General features: G+C 48.7%; 17 protein-coding genes across 17 annotated transcripts; 8 read left to right on the top strand and 9 right to left on the bottom strand.

Annotated features, from left to right (window-relative positions):
* Positions 1–166: 166 nt before the first annotated feature.
* On the top strand, positions 167–1,192 carry B9G98_02446 (Geranylgeranyl transferase type-2 subunit alpha; the record flags this gene model as incomplete). Its single annotated transcript, XM_024809003.1, has 1 exon — positions 167–1,192. One exon carries the CDS (start codon positions 167–169, stop codon positions 1,190–1,192), a length of 1,026 nt encoding a protein of 341 aa, XP_024664771.1.
* B9G98_02445 (CTD kinase subunit beta) lies at positions 1,185–2,102 on the bottom strand (the record flags this gene model as incomplete). The annotated part of the gene is made up of 1 exon (XM_024809002.1): positions 1,185–2,102. The coding sequence occupies one exon, from the start codon at positions 2,100–2,102 to the stop codon at positions 1,185–1,187; it is 918 nt and encodes a 305-aa protein (XP_024664770.1).
* Positions 2,103–2,271: 169 nt separating this feature from the next.
* B9G98_02444 (Iron sulfur cluster assembly protein 1, mitochondrial) lies at positions 2,272–2,775 on the bottom strand (the record flags this gene model as incomplete). Its single annotated transcript, XM_024809001.1, has 1 exon — positions 2,272–2,775. The coding sequence occupies one exon, from the start codon at positions 2,773–2,775 to the stop codon at positions 2,272–2,274; it is 504 nt and encodes a 167-aa protein (XP_024664769.1).
* A 478-nt stretch (positions 2,776–3,253) lies between these two features.
* On the bottom strand, positions 3,254–3,881 carry B9G98_02443 (hypothetical protein; the record flags this gene model as incomplete). The annotated part of the gene is made up of 2 exons (XM_024809000.1): positions 3,254–3,666; positions 3,731–3,881. 2 exons carry the CDS (start codon positions 3,879–3,881, stop codon positions 3,254–3,256), a joined length of 564 nt encoding a protein of 187 aa, XP_024664768.1.
* Positions 3,882–3,995: 114 nt separating this feature from the next.
* Positions 3,996–4,391, bottom strand: B9G98_02442 (hypothetical protein; the record flags this gene model as incomplete). The annotated part of the gene is made up of 1 exon (XM_024808999.1): positions 3,996–4,391. One exon carries the CDS (start codon positions 4,389–4,391, stop codon positions 3,996–3,998), a length of 396 nt encoding a protein of 131 aa, XP_024664767.1.
* An 81-nt stretch (positions 4,392–4,472) lies between these two features.
* On the top strand, positions 4,473–6,173 carry B9G98_02441 (Ubiquitin fusion degradation protein 1; the record flags this gene model as incomplete). Its single annotated transcript, XM_024808998.1, has 1 exon — positions 4,473–6,173. The coding sequence occupies one exon, from the start codon at positions 4,473–4,475 to the stop codon at positions 6,171–6,173; it is 1,701 nt and encodes a 566-aa protein (XP_024664766.1).
* A 39-nt stretch (positions 6,174–6,212) lies between these two features.
* Positions 6,213–6,710, top strand: B9G98_02440 (hypothetical protein; the record flags this gene model as incomplete). The annotated part of the gene is made up of 1 exon (XM_024808997.1): positions 6,213–6,710. One exon carries the CDS (start codon positions 6,213–6,215, stop codon positions 6,708–6,710), a length of 498 nt encoding a protein of 165 aa, XP_024664765.1.
* A 10-nt stretch (positions 6,711–6,720) lies between these two features.
* On the bottom strand, positions 6,721–8,184 carry B9G98_02439 (hypothetical protein; the record flags this gene model as incomplete). The annotated part of the gene is made up of 1 exon (XM_024808996.1): positions 6,721–8,184. One exon carries the CDS (start codon positions 8,182–8,184, stop codon positions 6,721–6,723), a length of 1,464 nt encoding a protein of 487 aa, XP_024664764.1.
* An 83-nt stretch (positions 8,185–8,267) lies between these two features.
* B9G98_02438 (hypothetical protein) lies at positions 8,268–9,017 on the bottom strand (the record flags this gene model as incomplete). The annotated part of the gene is made up of 1 exon (XM_024808995.1): positions 8,268–9,017. One exon carries the CDS (start codon positions 9,015–9,017, stop codon positions 8,268–8,270), a length of 750 nt encoding a protein of 249 aa, XP_024664763.1.
* Positions 9,018–9,052: 35 nt separating this feature from the next.
* Positions 9,053–9,868, bottom strand: B9G98_02437 (hypothetical protein; the record flags this gene model as incomplete). Its single annotated transcript, XM_024808994.1, has 1 exon — positions 9,053–9,868. One exon carries the CDS (start codon positions 9,866–9,868, stop codon positions 9,053–9,055), a length of 816 nt encoding a protein of 271 aa, XP_024664762.1.
* A 152-nt stretch (positions 9,869–10,020) lies between these two features.
* Positions 10,021–11,418, top strand: B9G98_02436 (Mediator of RNA polymerase II transcription subunit 17; the record flags this gene model as incomplete). Its single annotated transcript, XM_024808993.1, has 1 exon — positions 10,021–11,418. One exon carries the CDS (start codon positions 10,021–10,023, stop codon positions 11,416–11,418), a length of 1,398 nt encoding a protein of 465 aa, XP_024664761.1.
* A 35-nt stretch (positions 11,419–11,453) lies between these two features.
* Positions 11,454–12,281, top strand: B9G98_02435 (Elongator complex protein 5; the record flags this gene model as incomplete). The annotated part of the gene is made up of 1 exon (XM_024808992.1): positions 11,454–12,281. The coding sequence occupies one exon, from the start codon at positions 11,454–11,456 to the stop codon at positions 12,279–12,281; it is 828 nt and encodes a 275-aa protein (XP_024664760.1).
* Positions 12,282–12,372: 91 nt separating this feature from the next.
* Positions 12,373–14,430, top strand: B9G98_02434 (AP-3 complex subunit beta; the record flags this gene model as incomplete). The annotated part of the gene is made up of 1 exon (XM_024808991.1): positions 12,373–14,430. The coding sequence occupies one exon, from the start codon at positions 12,373–12,375 to the stop codon at positions 14,428–14,430; it is 2,058 nt and encodes a 685-aa protein (XP_024664759.1).
* Positions 14,431–14,457: 27 nt separating this feature from the next.
* B9G98_02433 (U2 snRNP component prp10) lies at positions 14,458–17,226 on the bottom strand (the record flags this gene model as incomplete). The annotated part of the gene is made up of 1 exon (XM_024808990.1): positions 14,458–17,226. The coding sequence occupies one exon, from the start codon at positions 17,224–17,226 to the stop codon at positions 14,458–14,460; it is 2,769 nt and encodes a 922-aa protein (XP_024664758.1).
* Positions 17,227–17,271: 45 nt separating this feature from the next.
* Positions 17,272–18,918, top strand: B9G98_02432 (GPI transamidase component GPI16; the record flags this gene model as incomplete). The annotated part of the gene is made up of 1 exon (XM_024808989.1): positions 17,272–18,918. The coding sequence occupies one exon, from the start codon at positions 17,272–17,274 to the stop codon at positions 18,916–18,918; it is 1,647 nt and encodes a 548-aa protein (XP_024664757.1).
* A 47-nt stretch (positions 18,919–18,965) lies between these two features.
* On the bottom strand, positions 18,966–21,686 carry B9G98_02431 (Checkpoint serine/threonine-protein kinase BUB1; the record flags this gene model as incomplete). Its single annotated transcript, XM_024808988.1, has 1 exon — positions 18,966–21,686. One exon carries the CDS (start codon positions 21,684–21,686, stop codon positions 18,966–18,968), a length of 2,721 nt encoding a protein of 906 aa, XP_024664756.1.
* Positions 21,687–21,868: 182 nt separating this feature from the next.
* Positions 21,869–23,524, top strand: B9G98_02430 (Phosphoribosylaminoimidazole carboxylase; the record flags this gene model as incomplete). The annotated part of the gene is made up of 1 exon (XM_024808987.1): positions 21,869–23,524. The coding sequence occupies one exon, from the start codon at positions 21,869–21,871 to the stop codon at positions 23,522–23,524; it is 1,656 nt and encodes a 551-aa protein (XP_024664755.1).
* Between the last annotated feature and the right edge of the window lie 50 nt (positions 23,525–23,574).

Here is a 23,574-nt window from a genome sequence, read left to right as displayed (position 1 = left end):
GAGAGTGAACTCAGTGATGGATTTGGTCTCAAGCCACCGTCTAAGCTGCTGCACTACCTTCTGAAAATACGATTTGAGGTTAGAGTTGATTGCCATCATTTGCGGGAGCCCCCATTTCATAACACACTGGAAAAACTCCGCCGGGTACAATTGCCTCTGAAATAAAATGCTATTCAAACAAACTTCAAAAAACTCAGTAACAGTATCAACAGATCCATTTAAATTGAGCACTTGCATAGTTGTGGTAAATAACTACGATTCGCCTGGCGGACCTTGTGGTGTAATCATGCACAGTGTTCGTAAAGTGCGAACGACTGCAGAGCAGCAAGAGGCCAAGCGGAAGAAAGATGCGGTTGAGAACCGCAAATACTTGGATTTGCAGTCTCGGGTGTTTGCTGCACGTGCCAATTCTGCGCCTGCAGCAGCCAGTTTGGAGCTGACCACTGACCTTTTGGAGCTCAACCCGGAACACTATACCGTGTGGAACTACCGCAGGGAGCTACTGACCGAATTGAACGACAACGCATTGTTGCAAAAAGATTTGCGGTTGATTGAGCAGCTTATGGTTCGTTATCCCAAAGTCTATTGGCTGTGGAACCACAGAAGATGGGTTCTCAAGCAGCTTGGATCAGAGGCGCCATGGGACCGCGAGCTGGGACTAGTGACGAAAATGCTCGAGTATGATGGCCGCAACTTTCACGGATGGCGGTATCGGCGTGAGGTAGTCAAGACAATTGAGGAAATCAAGGGCCAAAGCATGGCGGAGGAAGAGCTCAAGTACACGACGTCGAAAATCAATGCGAACTTTAGCAATTTCAGCGCATGGTTCAATCGATCACAGCTTTTAGACAAAGTGGCTGCTGAATCGAAAGAAAAACAGCTTCAGGCCGAGCTAGAGTACTCCAGGTCGGCCGTATTTATGGACCCCGAGGACCAGTCGGCGTGGACGTACTACCGATGGCTGTTGACGAACGACCAGTTCAAAGCCGAGCAGGCCAAAGTTATCCACAACGAAATCGAGCAAATCAAGGAACTTGCAGAGGAAGAGCCGGACTCGGTATTATGCATATATACATTATGGATTCTGACCAAGAAGATCGGGCAGCACCAGCCAGAACTCATTGATCGGTTGATCGAGTTGGACCCCATGCGTGGCGAGCGATATAAATATATGAAGCGAGAAATTAGCTGATGAGCTCGTCACCAACGTTTTTGATCCCCCAGTTGAGAATATAGCGGGCTGTTCCAGTTTCCGAAACTGACCAGTCTCGGATTGCCAGGCCAAAGTAGCTCTGTTGCGGGAACGAGGTGGTTTGCGATTCCTGTTCACGTCGAATGGGCTCGTAGATTTTATCAAATAGCCTGGCGTCTATCTCCAGTGCGCTCAAGAGTGTTTCGTGGTAGTTTGCTTTGTAGAATTTCAACAGATCACTCAGGCACTCGTTGACGGCGGTTCGGCTGGATTTGTAGGTCGCACTGTTCAGCGGGAAGATCTTTTCGTCCAGCAGCTTTGCAGCAAGCACGATACAGGCGAACGCAGTCGTGTGCGCTGGACGTTTGAGGGCGACTTCGCAGGCGTACATATCAGTAGCGATGGTCCATGCCATTGAGGCAGTTTTTTTGGCCAGCTTGAGAGTGTGGGCGATTTTGATAACATATTGATGGGCCTGAGAAAACCGAAAGTCGAAAACGTCGGTCTGCAGCACTCTCTGCTCGAAATTGAGCACGGTTAGTCGCAGGTCATCGATTTCCTTGGTCGAGGCAGCGTGGTTTCGATATTTGAAGGCTGAGGCTACAATATCTCGGCACTTTTTCGGCGTGTCTTCGATTTTCGTCGCTAACAAGATACACGAGCAAACCAGCACTACCAAACTCAGGTCTTTAGTGGGGTTGAAAAGCGTAGTGCGATGGAATAGAACCATGGCGGTAGCGAACGTGTTTATAGGGAAATGCAGCTGGCGGCAGATCCCTCGAGCAAGACGGAACCCTTGCATCTTCTTTTGGTTGCCCTCTGGACCAGCCATGCCCGTCTGATGCTGCAGCAATTCTATTTGTCCGCTAGCCAAGTACGGCCGGGACACTTTGATGATCGAGGGCTGCATGACAAAGAAGAAAGCGCGACCCTGACAGAGCAGCAAAATGAGGTTGTGCCCGGTGCGAAAAGTAAATGCAGCATTGCTATTCATGGAATCTATGGACATAAAATAACCGTGTTCTAAAGTGCACCAGGTGCTCTTGGGGTAGGGGGAAAATAATAGGGTCACCACTTATTTAAGCGGCAGTGGCAGCAGCACCGGCACCTTTAGCAGCATCGGGGCCCAACGTAGGGTTCTTGGATCTGTAGTCCTTGATGGCAGACTTGATGGCGTCTTCAGCAAGCATAGAGCAGTGGAGCTTGACGGGAGGCAGAGAAAGCTCCTTGGCAATAGTTGTGTTCTTGATTTTGCCGGCCTCCTCCAGGCTCATTCCACGAACCAGCTCGGTCATATATGACGACGAGGCGATAGCGGAGCCGCAGCCAAAAGTCTTGAACTTGACGTCGCTAATGACGCCCTTGTCGTCGACCTCGATCTGCAAACGCATAACGTCGCCACAGGCGGGAGCACCCACAAGACCGGTTCCGACTTTCTGGGACTTGGCGTCTAGTTTTCCGACGTTCCGCGGGTTGTTGTAGTGGTCCAGCACTTTATCATGGTAGAATCTCTGAGTGGCTCTCAGTGGCATCAAAGCCTGGGGTGACGACCTAAGAGTTCGGAATCCGAGGTTTCGCAGCATGGTGTTCCTATGATGTTAAGAGGAAGTTAACTTGGGACGTTTTTTATTACTGGGATGCAGAATAGATTCTGGACCTGGGTTGGGTGCGTCAGTTACCCGGCCCGCCCCGCATTATCGAAAATATCTGCTCAACCTGCTAAAGACGAATTTCGCTGGTTTCTACGAATAATGTGCACCTTTAACTATAGATCAAGTTTACAGTCTATTTTATACCCCATAGTTATGTCTAGGCTACCGTCTCACCAAACCTTGGCGACCATCGCCGGTGGCAAAACTTCGTTCCCCAGGACCGGACCAGCATCCACGTGACCGACAATTTGAGGGTTTCCATCTTGCAGGATAGGATTGATAATTCTGATAAAATCGGTTAGTCAGGCCCCTAATGATTGGTGCAAAACGTGTAGAAATTGTAGGTACAACATTAAACAGAACGCGATTGCTTGGGCATTGCGGGAGCACGGGCCGCGGCAACACGCGGCTAGTGCGTCACTTTGACAGCCTCCCAGCTTGCCTGGCTGATTCGCCGCATCTCGGGAACTCTCCGTAGATGTCCCAGAATGCTGTTGCAGAGACTGCCGTGGGTCACAACAATGACAACACTGTTGTGCTCAGACGCAATTGCAGTGTCAATGCCCCTGATGGCCCTAGCATGCATCTCCTCCCATGTCTCGCCATAGGACCCCGGTAGCCCTAGAGCACGAGTGTCGTAGGCAAAATCCAGGTACTGCACAGCTGAACGAGCCTCCCTGACCACCCAATTGTACGAGCTAGCTGTAATGCTTGTGTGATTGTCGGCCGGGGGAACGCTCAGGTCAAAGTAGTCGGGGTTCATCCACTCGCCAAACACCACGGCGACTCGGAGCTTGCAACCGAGTTTCTGGGCAATACACACTGCCGTCTGTACACACCGCAAAAACGGGCTTGTGTAGATGGTTATCGTGGCATTAGCGAAAACTCCCGCTGAGATCGCTGGCCAGTGCTTCGGCCTGTTCAAAGCCGTGCGCACTCAGTGGCGTGTCGTAAGACAATGCATTAGAAGCTGCCCATTCCTTGTTCACAGTGTCTTCGCGCTCAGCGTGTCGCACCACAACAACCTGTTCGATCATATATGAGAGAATAAAAAGACGACTGCGCCTGCTACTGCGGTTTATCGGTTACTAATATGCACGTGGGGGAAGTTACTGATACCAGGAAATTGGCGCAACCCGAAGCCGTGAATGCTACAAAGATGGTCGTGTCAGAGCCACTGGATTTTCGAAAACCGCCGTCCATAATTGCGTCCCCATCATCAAAGACCGCTCATGGACCCGGCTAAGTCCCTGCAGCACCCCCTCGGTGAGTAGATGCCGATGATGGGGGGTAATAACAAGAACTAACAGATGAATATTCGCTGGAATTGACAATGCTTGGGAGGCAATGGTTTCCACATCGTACCCGTACCATTCAGCAACACTCATCGACTTGGCTACCGCCCGCAACAAGTCCGCCCCACTTTGAATCCCCGGCATAGCGTAGGTGTCAACAACATACACATTGCCTCGGGCACTTGTGTCTAGAACTGCCTGAACCCCTTGCCGGTGGCCATTACCGTCGTAAAACTGAACCCCGCGAAACATCGGGGGTGGTGCAATCTACAGTAATCATCCGGGCTTGATTTGGGAGCTCTGGGATTCTTTGACGTTCTTCCCATTGCCACTATGTCACACGTTCAACTAGCAGTCGGCGAGGTCGTGGATGCCACAAACTGGAAGGTGGATTTGCCGGAGTCCATTCTGGAGTCTTTATCTTCCGAATCCGAGTTGGAATATCCGTTGATTTTCGCCTTGACGAGCCAGACCACGAAAACCCATGTGGGTGTCCGGCAGTTTTCTGCGCCTGAATCGACAATCACAATTACAACGCCCATTGCTCAGGCGCTAGGGCTGTCAATTGGAGACATTGTAAAACTGAAACACACCTCTTTACCCAAGGGATCAGCCGTTAAGCTAAAAACAGAAACAGCTCTGGACTGGAAGCCTTTGCTTGAAAGATGGCTGCCGACTAACTGTACAGCATTAACTGTCGGCGACACTCTTATGGTGAGTTACCTAGGCCAACTGCATAAAGCGGTTGTTGAAGAACTCGAGCCAGAGAACGCCGTATGTATTATTGATACCGATCTGGACCTCGAAATCGTTGGAGGAAACCAGCAGTTTGATACATTGACGGGATTCGAGTACGATATGCCTATTGCTCTTTCAGAGGTTCCCTTAACCAAAGAAACGCCAGACTACCTCTTTGTCGAGGCCACTAATGGCGTTTTGTACGTGGGACCCGAACTGGCAACGTCTCGAGAGTCTTTCACGTACAGAATAACCGGAACTCGAGAGCTCACTGCATCAGATCTCAAGAAGCTAGGACCTTCTTTCAGCGTATGCGGCTACGGCATGGCTACGCTTACCTTGGCTGCTCCGGCTGTTGAGTCGCAAGAAGGCTCAAAATTGTGTCCCGTGTGTTCCAAATGGGTACCTGAACAGTCGTTTATTCTGCACACATCTTTCTGCCAGCGGAACAGTATCAAATGTGAATGCGGGCAAGTTTTTAGCCGCCAAATTCCCTCCGACCACTGGCATTGTCCAGTTTGTTCCGCCAACGGTGTTGGGTTTGAGGAAGCCCACTTGAAAGAACATGAACCGAGCACCTGTAGCTGTGGGTTTGAAGACACTTTTCTCAATGTCGCTTATCACCGGGCTTCAGACTGCCCCGAACGCATCATTCTTTGCCGATTTTGCCATCTTAGTGTTGCACAGGAAATTGCAAGCGCTGCAGACAAAGTTCTAGGTATTACTGGGCACGAGTCTCACTGTGGAAACCGCACTGCCGATTGTCATATTTGTGGCAGGCCAGTGCGGCTGCGCAACATGGAGGCCCATATGCAGCAACATGATGTTCAGCGCAGATCCAGAGGAACTCCGGTTACCTGCAAAAACCAGAACTGCGTGGCCATTGTCAAAGACGAGAGCAATGCTTTGGGGCTGTGCTCCAAGTGTTTTGGCCCGCTGTTCTCCCTTGACAACGATCCGGACGGATCCAGGCTCAGGGCTCGCATGGAACGAAAATACGTTCTGCAATTATCCACTGGCTGTGGCAAGTCCTGGTGCACCAACCAGTACTGCCGCACCGGCACGGGCATTCAGCGCAGCTTCAAGGATGTCTTACCTATCGTCAAAGAACTGCTCCTCATGAACGCGTTTTACTTTTGTGTAGACCAGATCATGGCGAAAAAGGCTATGTTTGTATACGAAGACGGCGTTTACGACAGGGCCTGGAGAAGTATGGCCATCACCCAATGTTCGAATGAAACAGAGGCCGAAGAGTGGTTACAAACCCACGCTCCGAAACTTGGCGAAGCTGTGTAATTATTTATTGTTGTAAGATAGCACCATCACAACACCAACATGGTCCATGCTATAAAATCACTATTTACATTTCAAGAAGAAGTTTTGGCACAAAAGCAATATGAACGGGATGAGATGCAATTAGCTCACGACCGCGCTTTGGTTTCATTGTCGAAGCTACTGCATCAGTGCCAGATATCACGTCTGGACATGGAGGAGAAACTTTCTTCAATCTGGGGCCCCAGTGACGATAGTTTTACCGATTGTTTTGCCGATTGTTACCTTGACACTGATGCAGTGCTCATCGATACTGAGCTGGCATGCGCTTGCGACACCCTCAACAGTCTGACCGAGAAAGAACATGCATTACAATCTGAAATCTACTTTACCGTCCGATCTCAAAAGCCAACTACGATGCAGAGGGTTGTAGATTTTAAGGCTACAGAGTCGAGTTTTGACCACTTTAAAACAAATGTAACCTATGCGTGGAGATGCACGGCACAGTTTGTACGCGGCTTGGCTATCAAAGCTGCTTGTTTATGTTTAGTGAAAAAATAAATCCTATAGACTAAAATGTAAATGAGGTTTCCAGCTCACGAACTTGTGCCTGCTCAGCAGGCGTCAAGTCCATAGGTTCTCCTTCTTCGGGGATGGGGTCGAAAACAAAATCGGGGATTGTGTCAGTGGAGACTGCACTTGTTGCCAGAGTTGTAGAAGGTTTTGAAACAGGCTCTGGTGCGGACTCATCATCGACCAAATCAATAACTTCATCCTTGGGGTCGGCGAATTGAACCTGAGTCGATTTGGATTCAGCCACGTGCTCGCGAGGCTGAGGTGTGAAAGCAGGTTTAGCAGCACCAAAATTAAAGTGAGGCTTTGGTTCGGGGTCGGTGATGGGCTTAGGCGTGGTCTCAGGCCCGGATACAGGCTCGAGCGGTCGCATTTGAAAAGGTGAAGCTTTAGGTTCGGGGTCCAGGGGCTTGAATAAATCAGGAACTGCTTTGGGAGCGACTTTCGGAACACCTAAATCCGCAGTAGGAATTACCGGCTCTGCATTAGAAGCCAGGATAGTATTACGAAGTCCGCTGGACCTGCTGGGTCGATATTTGGTGTACGAGTCTTCGACGGGGTCCTTCCGTTTCCTGGGACTAAGGGGCCCTGAACTAGATGCATTTGGCTCATCCAGAATTTCCAGCAAGGCAGAGGCTGTATTTGACATCGATGACGGTGAAAGAACCTGGGGAGACGGAGCCGGCTTCGAGTAAGGAGTCGCAGGCTTCGAACGACTGATTCTGGGGCCCGAAGAAAGGCCCCGGCGTGACCGGTTCCATGTGCGAGATGTGGAAGGAGAGGATCTAAACGAGTACTGGTCAGGTACTGACACGTTAGGGGTTGATGTGCGTGCTCCGGACAAGATATTACTGGGCATATCGTAGGAGGCATTCGGATCATCGGGTTGATGGATGGTACTGAAATCAATCATACTCTCATTTCGCGACACTGCTTGGCCAATAAGACTCAAAACACCAACAACTTCCATGTTGGAGAGCTCCTGGTCACCCTTTTGCTTGAAGAACTGTCGCAGGGCATCGTTGGGTGAGGCAGTGTTGAAGGGCGTGCCCTGCCTAGAAATAATACTGGGCTCTGCAGAGGGGACAGCTTTTGCTACCATCTGAGGATCCCTTAACGGCGTAGACATGATCCGAGACTGTAAGCTCTGACCTTGACGTCGAGGGGTCAGGGCCAGGCTATTGTTTGCGGATTGGAACCGACCGATACTTTGATCAGGACGACCGAATTGACTGGGTTCCTCATCTATGATTGCCGGCACTCTGCCCATAGATTGACTGTATCCGTCGTCCATATCCTCATCAGAATCGTCATTCTCGGGCTGCGGATTGTTCCCGAGAAAAAAATCACGAATGCGTCCAAAAATAGACCATCCCTGTTGCTTCTCGGTACCATCCTGCCGTCCACGCTCATAGGGTTTAGAACGCGTACCACGATTCCGAACAGGTCCCGCTTTTGCCATTCTAATCGAACCTTATTTTGACCGGTTTGGTGGGACAGAGAGAAAAACTTGGTAAGCACCCGGGTTTTTGGTATAGAAGAGCACTACATAAGTACGTTTTTGAAGAGTAGAAAGACCACGAATACCGAAGAAGCGGTGACAACTGTGAGTAAAACGTGGTCCGGGATGTCGACACTAGGCGGTTCGGGCACCGGAACGTCGGATTGAGGCCGCGTGTACAGAGGAGCGACAACGGGATGCATTTTATTTTTTCGATAACCTTGCCACTTTAATCTCTTCGGATTAAGCTCGACATGGGGCAGAATAGGGCTATCCATGGCGTAGGTGCTGGTGTAGACAACTGTGACGTAGGGTGACGGGATGGCCTGGACGGCTGATCTGATGATCTTTTCTTTGTCGACATCGTCATTGTGATCAAATTCCAAATAAATAACCCGCGGATTCGAGTCCTGAACGGCAGGCACCGGGACCAACGCCTCATAGTCTGCATGGAGCCATTGGGCGGAGCAGTGCCGCTGGATGTCTTCGGCCAGCTCTTTAAGGTTCAGCATATAGTCCGACAGAAACGACCCGCGAGTCAGGCTCTGCTTCGAAATGTGGTTGATTGTTTCGAACTTGTTGGAATCGAAGGGAGCAGAATCCCGAATTAGAATGAACCCATCTGAATGGCAGCCGTCGAGCCAGCTAGTTATCTGCTCGTCGACCTGATCAACAGACAAGGGCTTTGGTTCTATGCGTGAATCACCGACCTTTTCAAACGACGCAAAATACAGGGGAATGCCCCGGTTTGCCAACGCAAAACTGAAAATAGACAGCCAGTATACAAGTTGCATTATGATTAAGCTGGCCCTACGGGACGCGATTTATATTAGAAATGAGCATCAATAACGTCGTCATCTTCGAGCTCTGTGTCGGCAATAACCGTATCTGGATCTAATGGGTCGCCGTCGAATGTGAGGACCACTTCATGGTCGGGGGCCAGCCCTTTTTCTGTCCGAACAAAGTCAATGAGCTTTTGAACGGGCTTTGCAGGATCCGACATGACGCCGATCCGGGATCCATCTTGGCAGTTGATAGCAATAAATAGTTGTGTAATGTCCTGAGCAGGCTCACTGTGAGCCAAACTTGACAGATACTCTCCGTTTTCGTACTGTCGTGGGGTCATTACCATGATGCTAAGCGTCGGCGCGTCCGTTATCATGGAAGGGGCCGAAAACGAAAGAATTGAGACTCTGTTTGACAGAAATATGCTTGATGAAGGGAACATCTGAAACAGTCGCCGGAAAGGCTCTGACGAGCTCATTGATTCTGTCGTGATCCCTTTACGGTCAGGTATAATACAATCGAAAGTAACGGTCACTGTTCGACTTGGTGCTTCCGGTGCTTCGTTTTCTTCATCCGAAACAAGATCAACGACTTCATCGATCTTAATCTTTTTCTCGCCAACCACACATAGATCCGAGTCACTGTGTTGTCGCTTCAAATCAATGGGGTCCGATGAACTTTCCGCATCAGCGACCTCTGAGACCTCACTCTCGATTTCCTCGCTGCTCAAGTCTACAATCTCCGGAGAAATACTTTTGGATTCAGAGGAAACTGGGCGAGCCTCAATATTCTCTTCGTCGCTGCTTGATGCGTCACTTTCTGAACTGTCTGCGTCGAATATATCCTTGGGCCTCCTCATTTGTGAATAAATCGTGGTTGCGTTTCAATCAACTGTTTGCGTGGAGGTCGTGCGCCAGCTTATATTATTGCTCCAGGCAGCGTGCAAAACAATCGCTAAACAAAGATTCGGTTACAATAGTGCGTCAACAATCACGAGAAGTGTGTGTCATCATGCGTATTTCGCTCGAGCCAATGGACGATCCTGAGGTGACCCAGAAAGTGCCTTTGGGGGAGCAGATTCGCCGAATCACACAGGAGAAGGGCTCTTTTGCCAACCTGACGGAAGAAGGGCTGGCTGAAGATATACAGAGTCCAGTGGAGACAGAGGAGAAACCAGCAGAAGAAGGACTCGAGGAAGGGCCGCGGCAGAAGCTTATTGCGGCTGTGCGATCGGCACTCAATGAAAGTGCGTTATCTCTGGATTTTGTTTCGTTGCTAATTTCAGGCTTACGGCCCCAGTCAGGTGCGTCTTCGATGTCACCTGCCTTAAAACGACAAGTGCCTATTGGGACCCTAGGATGTGATACTATCAAGAAAGAACAAACTTCGATCAACAAGACCCGGCCAGGAGCTGGTTGGAAGCTAATTGCTTTGGAAAATGCTTCCAAGCATCTTCGGGGCTCGTCCGTCCGTCTCCAGGGCGAAGCAGAGAAAGAAGCACGATTCTGGAACGAGCTTTTACAAACAGTAATGGGCGGAGAGGTTGTTGTCAAAACAAACCGCGGTAAGATGAAAGGTCTTAATGTAAAATACGGCTTTGAGGAATCCGGATCCACATATTTTGGCACAGGCACTGGCAAGCTCATCCGAGGAGCTGATGGATCGGTGGTGTTCAAAACGAAATCCACCCAAGAAAAAAAGATTGTGCGCGTCAGAAGTTTTTCGGGAGACGGAGAGGAGGTTGGATGCGGGTTTATTGGCGCTGAAGCTCAAACGGAACTTCAAACCGCACGTAACTACTTGTTTGAAGAAGAGCTATTTTTCCTGCTCCAGCAAGAAGCCAGGACTTTGGGGGCTTACAGAGTGTTACTTGAAAGCGACACTATCGTATGTGAGTCATTCGAGGGTCGGTTGGAGATCGACTTTGTCGAGGAGTCAATGGCTCTTGGCCCTAAAGACCAACTAGCGCAACTTTTATGTGCACTACTGCATCTGATTCTCTGCTATTACTATTCTGAGAATTTGAAAAAACAACAAAGTACTCCTGAGCCTTTAGAATCCACCAAAAAATCGGACCAACCAAGAATATACTCTATTCTCCGCCCACTGCTTTCGCACATGCACCAAGCAAAACTTGCAGCTCGAGCGGTAAGACTGGCCGAAATGATTTTACCCAACAGCAAAATTGATAGCACCCGATCAATTGCAGACGAGACAGTTTCAGATATTCTTTTCACCCCTCCGGAATCGCATGTGCGCATTACAGCAGAAACCGAGATCAATGTCCTCGTGAGATCGCCACTCTCTCCTGGAGCAGTATTTATCGCTAGGTGTGATGGATTCAAGGCTGAACTTTACGATTTAACCGAGCTCGAGATGTGGCTCAAAGGTAAAGCCTTAGCGTCTTAATAGATCTACTAGCATTCAGTATTAAGTCATCTTTCATGCAACCCACTAAAGAACAAAAGGCTACGATTCTGCAAAGGATTCTAAAGCTTAGCGATTTCTCGCCGTTTGTTTTAATTCTAGACTCGCTGTCTCAGTCTGCTTCGACTCTGATACCGGAGTTTCACCATCACATGCCTGCTAATGTGAAAATAGTTCAGGTTTTCTTGGATCACCATCCAGAACAGCCCTCCATTTCCCCTGATCAGCTTGTGAATTTCGTCAAGAGCCAGGTATCAGGCCGTTCGCTTGTATTTATTGATAACTTAGGACTCTTGAAGGATGTAGGGTCCATTCTGCACCAGATCATGAGCCCTGACACGACCGTCGTTGGCGTATTCCACAGTGATACAATGTCTCCTCCGAGTTATTCCCCGCAAGGCATCCAACTTCTTAATTATATGGCCACTAGCATTATTGAATTGGTCCCACAGGAAAGCGTGGAGCAGGACTTGGCCGAGGATCCCTGCTTTGGGCCGTACACCTTCAGGGGGTTCAACAGCCCAGAATTCACAGCAAACGTCACCCACAGGCGCAAATCAGGCAGAGCGATCACGGCGAAATTCAGGGTAAACACAAAAAGCCACACCTACGAGTATGTTGCCAAGCAGGTCCTAGAAAACGACGACGAAAAGCTGCTGGCAAATTTGACCACGTTCAACCTCAGAACCACCGACAAACAAAAACAAGAGCGCGCAAAGGTCGATCTTCCGTTCTTGCATGCCCAAGAAGTAGGCGACGGAGGTGCTCAGGGCGGAGCAATCGTGTATCATTTTGAGAAAGAAGACGATTACGACGAAGAAGATCCTTATGAAGATCCATTTTAATCTATGCTAAAATCCTATGCACATAGTAGCTCATCTCACTTGACATTTAGTGTTCGCAAGATCTCTTACAGATCTGGAGGTTTACGTTACCATGTCTATGGCGGCGATGTTTGACACTGCGCGTGAGTTTACGCTCAGCGCAGCGGACTCAGCTAGTCGTTTAGTAGATATGCGCCCACTCCAGATCAGCGAGATCCGAGCAATGCTAAACTCTGGTACGGAACGTGAAGTTCGAGTGGGGTTACAGTCCTTGTTCAGCTTGATCGCGAACGGTACCGACACCCGTGAGCTTTTTGCGGAGGTTGTCAAAAATGTGACGTCAAGCGACTTTACAGTTCGCCGTATGGTATATGCCTATTTGGAGAAATACTCCGACTATGAGCCGGAGCTGGCGCTAATGACCATCAATGGTATTCAGAAAACTTTGGCTAGTAACCAGAGCCCTGTGGCCCGGGCGATGGCATTGCGGGCAATTGCCTCAATAAAAGTTATAAGCATTTCATCAATTGTCGGCATGGCAATTTCAGAGGCCGCCAATGACCTCTCTCCCATTGTTCGAATTGCCTGTTGTCAGGCGATCGCCCGCTGTTATTCTTTAGACTCCTCAATGGGCCCAGAATTGCTTGGTGTGCTTGAGGGCCTTCTTAACGACAGTAACGACCCTGCTGTTTCTGGCTGGGCTCTTGCTGTTCTTGCTACGAGCTTTCCAAACCGTCTGGACTATCTGCATAAACCTTGGCGACGGCTCTGCAGCTCACTGGTATCATTTGACGAGTGGTGCCAAACTGTTAGCCTACCTTTTATGGTGAAATATGCTCGTCATTTCATGTCTGAGCAAGACCCTGACGTCAAACGTCTTCTTGAGGGTGCAAAGCCTCTCCTTCACAGCATGAATTCAGCTGTTGTGGTTGAAACAGCAGCAGTGTACTTTTATTTGGCTAGCACTGAAGATTTTGACCAATACAATGTCGCTCCGGCTTTAGTTTGTTTGAAGCAAACTGAACTCACCCTCCAAAACCTTGAAGTGTTGGTCACAGCTCGGCCACACAGTTTCGAGCGCTATTTGTCTTACTTTTACTTGAGCCCCTTGGATAACTCCGATACTCGTGTGCTCAAACTGAGGATGATTTCTAATATTACAAACAGTTCGAACTTCAGTGCTATTTTCCAGGAACTGCAGTACTATTCGCACTTACTGGAAGACGGTCGCTCGTTAACAGCAGTTATGCAGTGCCTTGCCTCTTGTGCTACAAAGACTCCCGCAAAGGTATCTTCCGTCATCAAGTGGCTGTTAACAGCGATTGCCTCAGATAAAAGACCAGTATTGGTTTCCCAGGCCCTCATGGCTTTGAGGTTCGTTTTACAACAAGAGAGCCAGGATCAAGAAACGAGACATCGTGCTTCAGCATTACATCAACTTGGTAAAGCACTGGATAATAGCGACTTACCACCAGATGCTTTAGCAACTACGCTGTGGTTGGTTGGTGAGTACTGTAGAGAACAGCCGGCTTTGGCCACCGAGGTCTTACGCAAACAGCTCAAACAACTGGCCCAGCAACCTGCTGAAGTTCGTTTACAGATTATCCAACTTGGGGCCAAACTATATTCACAGTATTTATCGGAGCCCTCCAGATTCGATGCTCGAGTGCCCAAGTTTTTCGAACATGCTATCTACTTGGGTCGCTATGATTCCAACTACGATATCAAAGACAAAGTACGCATGTTTCAAGTTTTGTTGAATGATAATGAGCACGAGCTTGCCACCTTAATGATTCAGGCCCGAAAGCCTCCACCTATGTTTGTAAGACCCGAGGAAGAATTCAAGTTCACTCTTGATTCGGGTAGCTTGAGTGTTGGTCACAACCTCACGGGATATATGAGCTTGGAGCCTTGGGGAAACAACGGAGATCCCGCTGATAGAGAAGATGATGTGGTAGTAGAGCCAACCGCACAGACTACCTCCATCTCCAAAAATACTGTACACCGAGAGGTTCCTATGTCCAAACTAAAAGAAAAAGTCAAAGCGGTATCTCTTGCTGAATTTCTCGAGTCGAGCTCTGCTGAAGAGTCTGACGACGAGGAAAGCAGCGAGGCCGATGACAGCAGCGATGCAGCGGACGATGATTTTGATGAAGATAGCGACGTTTAAACTGCATTATAATAAATATTCTTTTTTCTAAATCCACACGTCCATTTCAGGAACATCTACCGGGTAGTAAGGGACCATGGCGTCGGCGCTTTGAATATATGTCGAGTTGTACAGGATCCAATATGTCTCTCGTACTTTGCGAGCGGGGTGGAAGAGTCCTGCCCAGATATACGACAAAAATATGCCAGGACCCAGAGCATTCCTCAGACCCTCCATTCCTTCCATCACTCTATCAATAAGATGAGGAGACGTCTCGAAAATGTTGGGAATAAGCTCATTCAGAAAGTGCACCATGACATCTTCGTGATCCATACCTTGGCAGTCGAGCGCAATGTGCTTCACTGCAGAAGCCGCAATCTGTCGATGTACCTGATCTTTATCAGTAAGTGCGTGGTCAATTAGAGAGACAACTGAATGGAGGTAATCATTTGCCTGGGGACCAATGTATTCAAACATGAAAGCCAACGCTTTCAAGACGCCGTGCTGGACATTTTGATCTGGAGCCCGATATTCATTCAATAGCACTGGCAATACAGTGAAAGGCTCACACACATTGGCAACAATGCCAAGAGCAACGGCTGTATTTACTCGACTTTGACGTTCTTGCACCCGCAAATTGCTAAGCAAAGTAGCCAAAACGTCCTGAGGGCCAATACCTTTGGCAATGTAACCAAACGTATCGTTGGCCACTCGACGAATACTCATTCGTGAAGCTTTCATAAGTTCAAGAAGTTCATAACAAATACGAATCCATTCACGAGGGTTGGCATATTCAGCACCTAGGTCGGCAATCCGGCCAACCAAAATAATACAATTTTCTTGAACTTGTTCATGTGGGTTCCGTAAAATCGGTGTGAGGCGCGGTAAGAGGTCACTGACCGGTGGTTGAAGATGCTCGAGCCCAACAACAGAAACAATACCTTTGATTCCAGATAGAACAGCTGCAAGGGTTGCGGGATACTCTTCACCAAGCTGCTCATATAAGACTGCACTTAACTGAAGCAAAAAAGTTTCTTCTCCGGCAATTTGAATTGTGTTTGCGATATTGCCAATAATCAATGAAGCTTGCTGTCGCAGCTCTGGAACGGGCTTATTCAATTGATTCAGCAGTTCAGTTACCGATGATCCTAGATAAGGCCTTGCTCTAGGCCCAAGAGCTTTGAAAACTTCAGAAAATGCCTTAATAAAAGCTCTGTTTATCGTAGATCGATGCGCTAAAGCGGTCACTAAAGCATCGACAAGGCGTTGCTCTAGGCGCTCGGAAATATCAACCAACGAGTCAAGTTGAGCGATAGACTTGATCGCGTCAAAGGCCATTGTTTGCAATTTTTCTGCAGAGTCTGTCAAAGCCTGACGTTCAACAATTTGCTCAACTACTCGTGCGGTCCCTACACGACTCGCGATATCATTAGTTGTTTCAACAACGAGCCACGCTAATCGCTTTTCTAATGCAATCCGACGTATCCAAAAGTTTTGGAAGAAATCAGGGAGAGCATCGCGAATTTGGCTAAGCTCAAGTCCATCAGACGCGCAACATTTGCGAACGACCTGCAGAACGACTTTACGCATTTCATCTTCCGATGCGGGAAATTGCTTGATGGCCACTTCTAAAACTCTTTTTGTGTAAAACTTTGAGCTTTCTGGATCCATTAGTGGCACCAAGGCACCGAGTGCTCTGAGGCATCCTGCGAGAGCTTTACCTCTATAATGCCTCACACCAACCCAAAGAGGTTCCATTGCGATTTCAAAGGCTTCAATACCATAAGGACTTGAAGCTTCTGCCAAAGTAGATAAAGCAATACAAGCGGCAGAACGAATTTTGGGGTGGCCGTCGTTCAATCCTACAACGGAGACAGCAACAAGTCCTGTTAAATAGGGCAAAACAGCACAGCCAACCAACCGTCCAAGATAATGTATCGTCCTTAGACCAGTGAATTTAGCATGCCAAGAATCCTGGGTACGCACAGCAGCGGCCAGAAACGGAAGTAATCTTTGGATGCCCAGTGCTTGGCCAACAATGGCTAACGACTCGGCCGTGGTGTTTCGCACAAACTCGTCAGGGTGATCGATATCTGATCTCAAAGTGGAAAGCATTGTTTTCAGCCCCACAGCCTCAGAAAGACTTAGAATCACTTCACGGCCTTCTTTCCGCGCAATAACATCAGCATCAACCAGGAGCGGCTGAACCACGACCAAAATTTTGTGGGTAAACGGAGCAGCCAATGATTGGAGCTGAAACAGTACACGACTCAAGACTTTGATCAAAAGATGTCGCTCTTTTTCATCCAACGATGCAGTCTTCAAGAGAGGTATAATTTGTCCAAACAATGTGGGGGCACCAATCGCCCGCGCCTCCTCGGTGATTTGACGCATTGCCTGCTTTCTTACAGTGGGTACGCCGTTTTTTATGCGCAGTAATAGTTTTAAAACTTTCAAATCTTGTGAATCAATGTCCTTTGCACCAACAAGGGCTTTAAAATGTTCCGCATCAGCTTCCTTGAAAAACTGCAAAGCACCAATATCTGGAACATCCTCAGGAACAATTGGGATTGACTCTACAACTGGGTCGGCAACTACCATCGTAAACCCATTACTTTTGGGGGTTTCCTTCATCTTATTGGCGCCAATTGTTATCGGCTCATAATTTTCCGGTACCGGCACGATCTTGTAGCCCTCAGGGAGTAGAATGTCCAAAAGAGCATCGTTCAGCTCCAAAGGCGGCTTCTTGGACAACTGCTCCTCTTCCACATCTTCTTTCGTGTCCTCTAATTTGGCCTCCTCAAATGCCCTTTTCATAAGAGTTCACGTTACATAAGAGCTCTCCGTCCTGATCTTAACCGTATGCTAGCATGGTTATTGGTCTTAGCTAGCGGGATTCTCGCATCTACAAACGGCGAGAGCTACCATGAGGACCTTGTCTTACGCCCTTTACCCAAGAATAAGTTGCTTTCCAGCTTCAGATTCGTTGCTGAACAACGTGATCCTCAGTTAGCGTCCGGAGAGTTGACAGAGTATACCACTTTCCCGCGTTCCCTTGGACAGATCATGTCCCGCGCAAGCACCCATGAGCTACATTTGCGATTTTCACAGGGATGGTGGGATGCAGAGTCCTGGGGTGTCCCCCCTGCCAATGGCACGTACGCTGGAGGAGTTGGTGTGGAGATGTGGGCCTGGGTAGCTGGCGAAGATCTCGCCGATGCTCAGGCCAATTGGCATAGACTCGCCCATTCATTGAGCGGGTTTTTCTGTGCTTCATTAAACTTTCTTGACCAGACGGTGACTACGCATTTGGAGTCCGATGCTTTGCCGCGTTCAGGTGACTCCAGTGATGAGAATCTTTACTTGCTTCGTGGCGCTCTGCCCGCTGAGCCGGTTTGTACAGAAAACCTCACACCTTTCATTAAATTGCTGCCATGTAAATCCAGGGCTGGCATTGCGTCACTGTTGGACGGTCATCAGCTTTTCGATTCGCAGTGGCAGACCATGAGTGTTGATGTTGATCATATTGGCGACCGTTTGCGACTCACTCAGGTTGTGTCCAATGTTATTGATGTTCCCCATATGCAGAGACGCCGTCGTGACCCTCTCCCTCGGCCGGAACCCTACGCAGATTTGATCTGCAAAGAGAGGGAATGGTCGGCGGATTACATTTGTCTTCCAGACGATCCTCGTAGTGCAAACTGGGTAATTTCTGAAATTTTCGATAAAGAATTAGCTCCGGCATGCCCGCTGGCGGGTGATGGACCTCATGTGTTTGTTGAAGCCAGTGACAATTGGACTGTTAAAGTAGGTGGAAACGTCACCTCGGGTAGCGTTTCATTCAGTTTGGGCTCTGAACCTGTGGACCTAGTTTTGAGCTCTGAGGACGGGCTTGTTGTTTTGGAGAATAAGGTGCCGGATGTATTTGTAGACCGATCCTTTACGGGTTACGGCCAGCAGTCAGGTGGCTTACGGACTGTATTTACAAACCCCCATGATGTCGAGGTTTCTTTGGTCTATATTGAAAACCTTCCTTGGTATATGAGGTTATATCTCCACACGATGAGTGGAGATCTCGACATTGTTGAAGATATCAGCTATACATCTGCCGAGGACCGTACAAGGCCGTCCAAGGTTCAACTTCACATCCGCCTCCCACCGTTGAGCCAAAGTTCGATCGAATACAAGTTCGACAAGTCTCTATTGTATATTGAAGAGTATCCTCCTGATGCCAACCATGGGTTTGAAGTTCCACCGGCTCTGGCTCTTACTTCTACAGGATACTCTACTCGCACCACTTCGCTTTTGCTCAGTCTGGCTGTTCCTGACTTCAGCATGCCCTACAATGTGATTATTCTCACCTGCACCACAATGGCAATGTTCCTTGGGTCGTTCGTGAACCTTATTGTCAAGAAGGTTGTTCCTGAACCACTGGGGGAGAAGATTCTGGTCGAGTCCTCGCTTAAACGAAGAATCCAAGCGTTTAAAACAAAATTAATTGGAAACTAAGTATTTCGGCATTAGAATATATAACATTACAGTTTATTAATTAGCAATCATTTGATGGAAGAGAGCCGACCGAGCAGAACTGTCAATGGAGTCTTGCCGTTATTAGAGTTTTCGACCAGCCAGTTTTCGAGATCCGTTTTGACATCCTGCAAACAACGGTTAGGGAGAGAAGGTGGGTTAAGCATTGCATCAAAGAAACTCATCCACATGTCGACATTCATGGCATCGCGGCACTCAGGAAGCCCGTGCTGAGGGACTTTGCGACCTTTATGGTCTAAAGTCACAACAAGGGGCCTCAAAGCGAGAATTCTGTACACGATATTTGCGATGCCATGGTAGTCTGTTTCAAAAGTGTATGGCTGACCCCGGCAAATTTCCCAGCAATCCTGCTGCTTATCCGGGTTCCAGCCAGCACCAAACTTTTGGCCCGGAGGAAACAGCCGTAAATCAATTGCACGTCCAAAGTCGAGCAAAACAATTCCATGTTGGTCCCACACTTTAGAAGAGCGCATGTAGTTACCAACAGCCTTGACGCCTCCGGTGGGTGTGCGGAGCATTACATTTTCCGGTTTGAGATCGCCGTGAATGATGTCAACATCATGGAGAGCATTGATAAGACGAAGCAGCTCAATGGCAAAGTATGCAGCAAGCCGCTCAAGCTCTTTAGGCGCGGGCTCACTATTATGAACCACTTCAGTAACTTTGAGCAGCGTTCCTCGGGTATAGTGGGGCATGATTGTGTATTGCTCATCTGTATATCCTTGGTAGTGAACAACCTCAACCAACGACGACAAGACACGGGGATCCTCAATTCGAGTTCTAGCAGCTAGCACATTGTATAACTCCCACGGAATCCCACCCTTTTCGATTTTAACTGCGTAGCCAGCCAACTGCCCTACTTGAGCTCTGTACACGCAGCCAAACCCACCCACGCCAAGCAATCTTTGAAGATGGAGTCTCATTCCGGAGATATCCACGTCAACGTTAACACTGTTTTTAGCGGCCTTTTTGGGCAAAGCCGGTAGTAAATTTTTGACAGAGTTCTCGTGGTGATAAAAGGGAACGCTCTCCAATACCTGGGTCAACTGGCCTCTCATCATTAATCTGAGCTTTTCGTTTGTTGCATCAATGACTTCTGGCAAGTTAGGAATATTGATAGGTACAGTCTGCAGCACGAATCCAGGGGGAAGAGGCTTAAACTCAACCTTCGTCGTCATAGCATTAGGAATATTGGGGCTGGCAGTAAGGCTGTTATCAGAAGCCGGGGAGCTGATTTGGCCCATATATGGATCGGGCTTCTGACCCCAGCGCTGATTCGACATTTGCTGGCGGTATCGAGCATCTTGAGCTACTTGGGTCGCTTTCATTTGCTGAGCATACTGCTGCTGCATCCGTTGTTGACGAGCAATAATAGCCTGGCGCTCACGTTCTTTCGCCAACTCTATGTGGTTAGGTTGAACAGGGCTTGACATCCACTTGGTATTCCCCCCAACTGTTGGGTTATAACTTGTACCAAACTGAGCACCTAAGGTTCCATTAAAGGTATTGATTTGGGTGTTTTGCCTTCTTGGGTCCCATTCTGTATTGGATTGGTTGCCATTGAAGCCCATAAACTGCTGAGTATTCTCACCAACAGCCTCAGCAATCGGTTTAGCAGCCCGTTCTTCGATCTTTGCGGCCATTTCTTGCCGTTTTTGTTCCTCATACCAAGTATCACGAGGCTCTTTTACAGTAATTCCACGATTGAGAATCATGATTTCCGAGAAACTCCGTGGACCATCCGGCCTGGTCAAAGCCGGAATATCGACCATCCAGCGTTCATTGCGAGAAGATGGTAATACTTCGTAGGGTGACACCTGCTGCCTGCCATCACACCAGACTTTCATAATTTTGCGCGGTCGGGGCGATATATCCTGGGGGATTGTTTGATTAACCCAAGGCTGAGCAGACATGTTATTTTCCTTTGCCGGCTCGAGAAGAGTTGCCAGGGCGGCTTCATTGATAGGGCCGTTTCGGTCAATATTCTCCACATTTTCATCCTCACTATCATCCTCAACATAGATTTGCAGCTTTTTATGAGGTACCAAAATTGCTGATGGCGCGTAAGGTGCAGGGCGTCGGTGAGCGAGGACCTGACGCGTCGGTGACGGTAAAGGCGCCTCGTCTGGCTCTGAAGGTGAGGCTTGAATATCACCATACTTTTGCAAAAAGACGTCAAAACTGGATTGCAACCTTTGTGATGGCTGGGCGTTCTCCTGGAGCCCGAATAAGAACACGTCTCGGGCATGTCTAATCCAATTTTTGGAGCACAATAATTTGGCGTATTCTTCATAAAACAGGGCAAGTTTGGAAGCAATTCGCTTTTGTGCAATGTACTTGAATACAAGGACCGGGTCGGAAGCCAGCTTTGCGAATTCTAACCAAAGCCGAAGGTACTTTACGTTGTTTTCGTAGACTGGGTTTTGACGAAACCGAAGAGTGCCATCAACAAGAGTCTTTTTGAGAAGCGTTTTCGCGACCTCGGTTGAAAATATGTGCAGAGCGTCAATGCGCTCGATGTATAACTGGATAGGGTCGTCTAGTGTACCCAAAGCCTTGTCAATTCGAGCCACAAAATCGCTGTGGCTTTCCACGCCTGGGTTTGAGGCGCTTGTCGGGTCCCTTGCGCGCTCATTCAGCGTATGAGCCAGTATTTCGGCATCATGACCTACCGCACGAGGTTGCACATTCTCCTTTTGCTGCTCGAGGCCAGTTGCCAGCGCATCCATTCCGCCGAAATATAATATAAAGTTTGTTCGACTTTCCGACGGCAGGTGATCTTCTCTTCTGCTTAGTCAAGTGGTGCGCACCCAACTCTGGGGCAGATTGAAATTGAAGATCGCCAACTGCCTAAAAAAAAATCCTTCGATTACTCATAAAATCTTTCCACATCTAAACCTCAAAAGAAGAAATGGACAATAAAGTGCTGGGTATTTTAGGTGGCGGGCAATTAGGACGCATGACCGTTGAGGCAGCGAACCGTCTTAATGTCCGAACAATTATTCTTGATGCCGAGGGAGCACCTGCCAAGCAGATTAATGCCGGCGAGCACGTCACTGGTAAATTTTCCGACCCCAAGGGCATTGCCGAGCTGGCTGAAAAGGCTGATGTCGTCACAATTGAAATTGAACATGTCGATACCGATGCCCTCAAGAAGGTCACCAAGCCTGTTGCCCCAGCGGCTGAAACTATCGCCATTATCCAGGACAAGTATCTGCAGAAGCTTCACTTGGCAAAGCACGGCGTAGACACTGCTTATTCTGAAGCCCTGGACTCCAATGCCGAGTCTTTAGCCGCCTTTGGTGCCAAGCAGGGCTTCCCCTTCATGCTCAAGTCTCGTCGTGACGCCTACGACGGAAGAGGTAATTTTGTCGTCAAGGACCAGGCCAGTATTCTGGAGGCTCTGGCTACTCTGTCTAACCGTGCGCTTTACGGAGAGAAATGGGCTCCTTTCACTAAAGAACTTGCCGTTATGGTCGTTCGCAGCAACAGCGGTGAGGTTTTCGCCTATCCTACTGTTGAGACAATCCACAAAAACAATATTTGTCACTTAGTATTTGCTCCAGCCCAGGTCGCAGGCCCTATTTTGAAGGCTGCACAGCTATTGGCAAAAAATGCAGTTGCTTCTTTTAAAGGTGCAGGTATTTTTGGTGTCGAAATGTTCCTGTTGCCCTCAGGTGAGCTGCTAATCAACGAAATTGCTCCTCGCCCGCACAACTCAGGACATTACACTCAGGATGCTTGTGTCACCAGTCAATTCGAAGCACACGTTCGTGCTTGTCTTGATCTCCCTATGCCTGAGGGTTTCACGGAGCTCACTACCACAACCACCCACGCTATCATGTTGAACGTTTTGGGCGGCGAAGTCTTCAATTCCGAACTTGAAGATTGCCGCAGAGCACTGGAAACACCCGGCTGTGCTGTTCACCTCTACGGCAAGGAGTCTCGCCCCAACCGCAAGGTCGGACACATCAATATTGTTGGCAACTCGATGGCGGAGTGCTTGACTAAACTGGCAATTGTCCAAGGTAAGGAACCCTCCACCGCATTGGCTCCTCGTGTGGGCGTCATTATGGGATCGGACAGTGATTTGCCGGTCATGAAGGCTGCCTGCAAGGTCCTTGAGGACTTTGGTGTTCCTTTCGAAGTCAGCATCGTGTCCGCGCATCGCACCCCCGCTAAAATGGTTGAATACGCGGAAACCGCTGAAAGCCGCGGTTTGCAAGCTATCATTGCTGGTGCTGGTGGTGCCGCACATTTGCCTGGTATGGTCGCCGCCTCTACTATCTTGCCCGTTATTGGTGTGCCGGTCAAAGGCTCGACTCTGGACGGTGTTGACTCTTTGCACTCTATCGTTCAAATGCCTCGTGGTGTTCCTGTTGCCACCGTTGCTATTAACAATGCTATGAATGCTGGCCTTCTTGCTGTCCGTATCCTTGGCTCCTCAGATGCAAGTCTCCGCGGCAAGCTGCAAGAGTTCGCCGACCAGCAACGCGAAGAGGTTTACGCCAAAGATGAGCATCTCCGCAAAGTCGGCCATGCCGAATACAAGTGGCCTCTCGCATAAATTAATTACTCAGTACACAAAACAAAACGAAAGCTATTTTTCTAATGTAA

The sequence above is a fragment of the Wickerhamiella sorbophila genome (assembly GCF_002251995.1).
Source record: "Wickerhamiella sorbophila strain DS02 chromosome Unknown contig3, whole genome shotgun sequence".
Taxonomy (NCBI): Eukaryota; Fungi; Ascomycota; class Dipodascomycetes; order Dipodascales; family Trichomonascaceae; genus Wickerhamiella; species Wickerhamiella sorbophila.
This window is presented reverse-complemented; position numbering and strand designations above follow the sequence as displayed.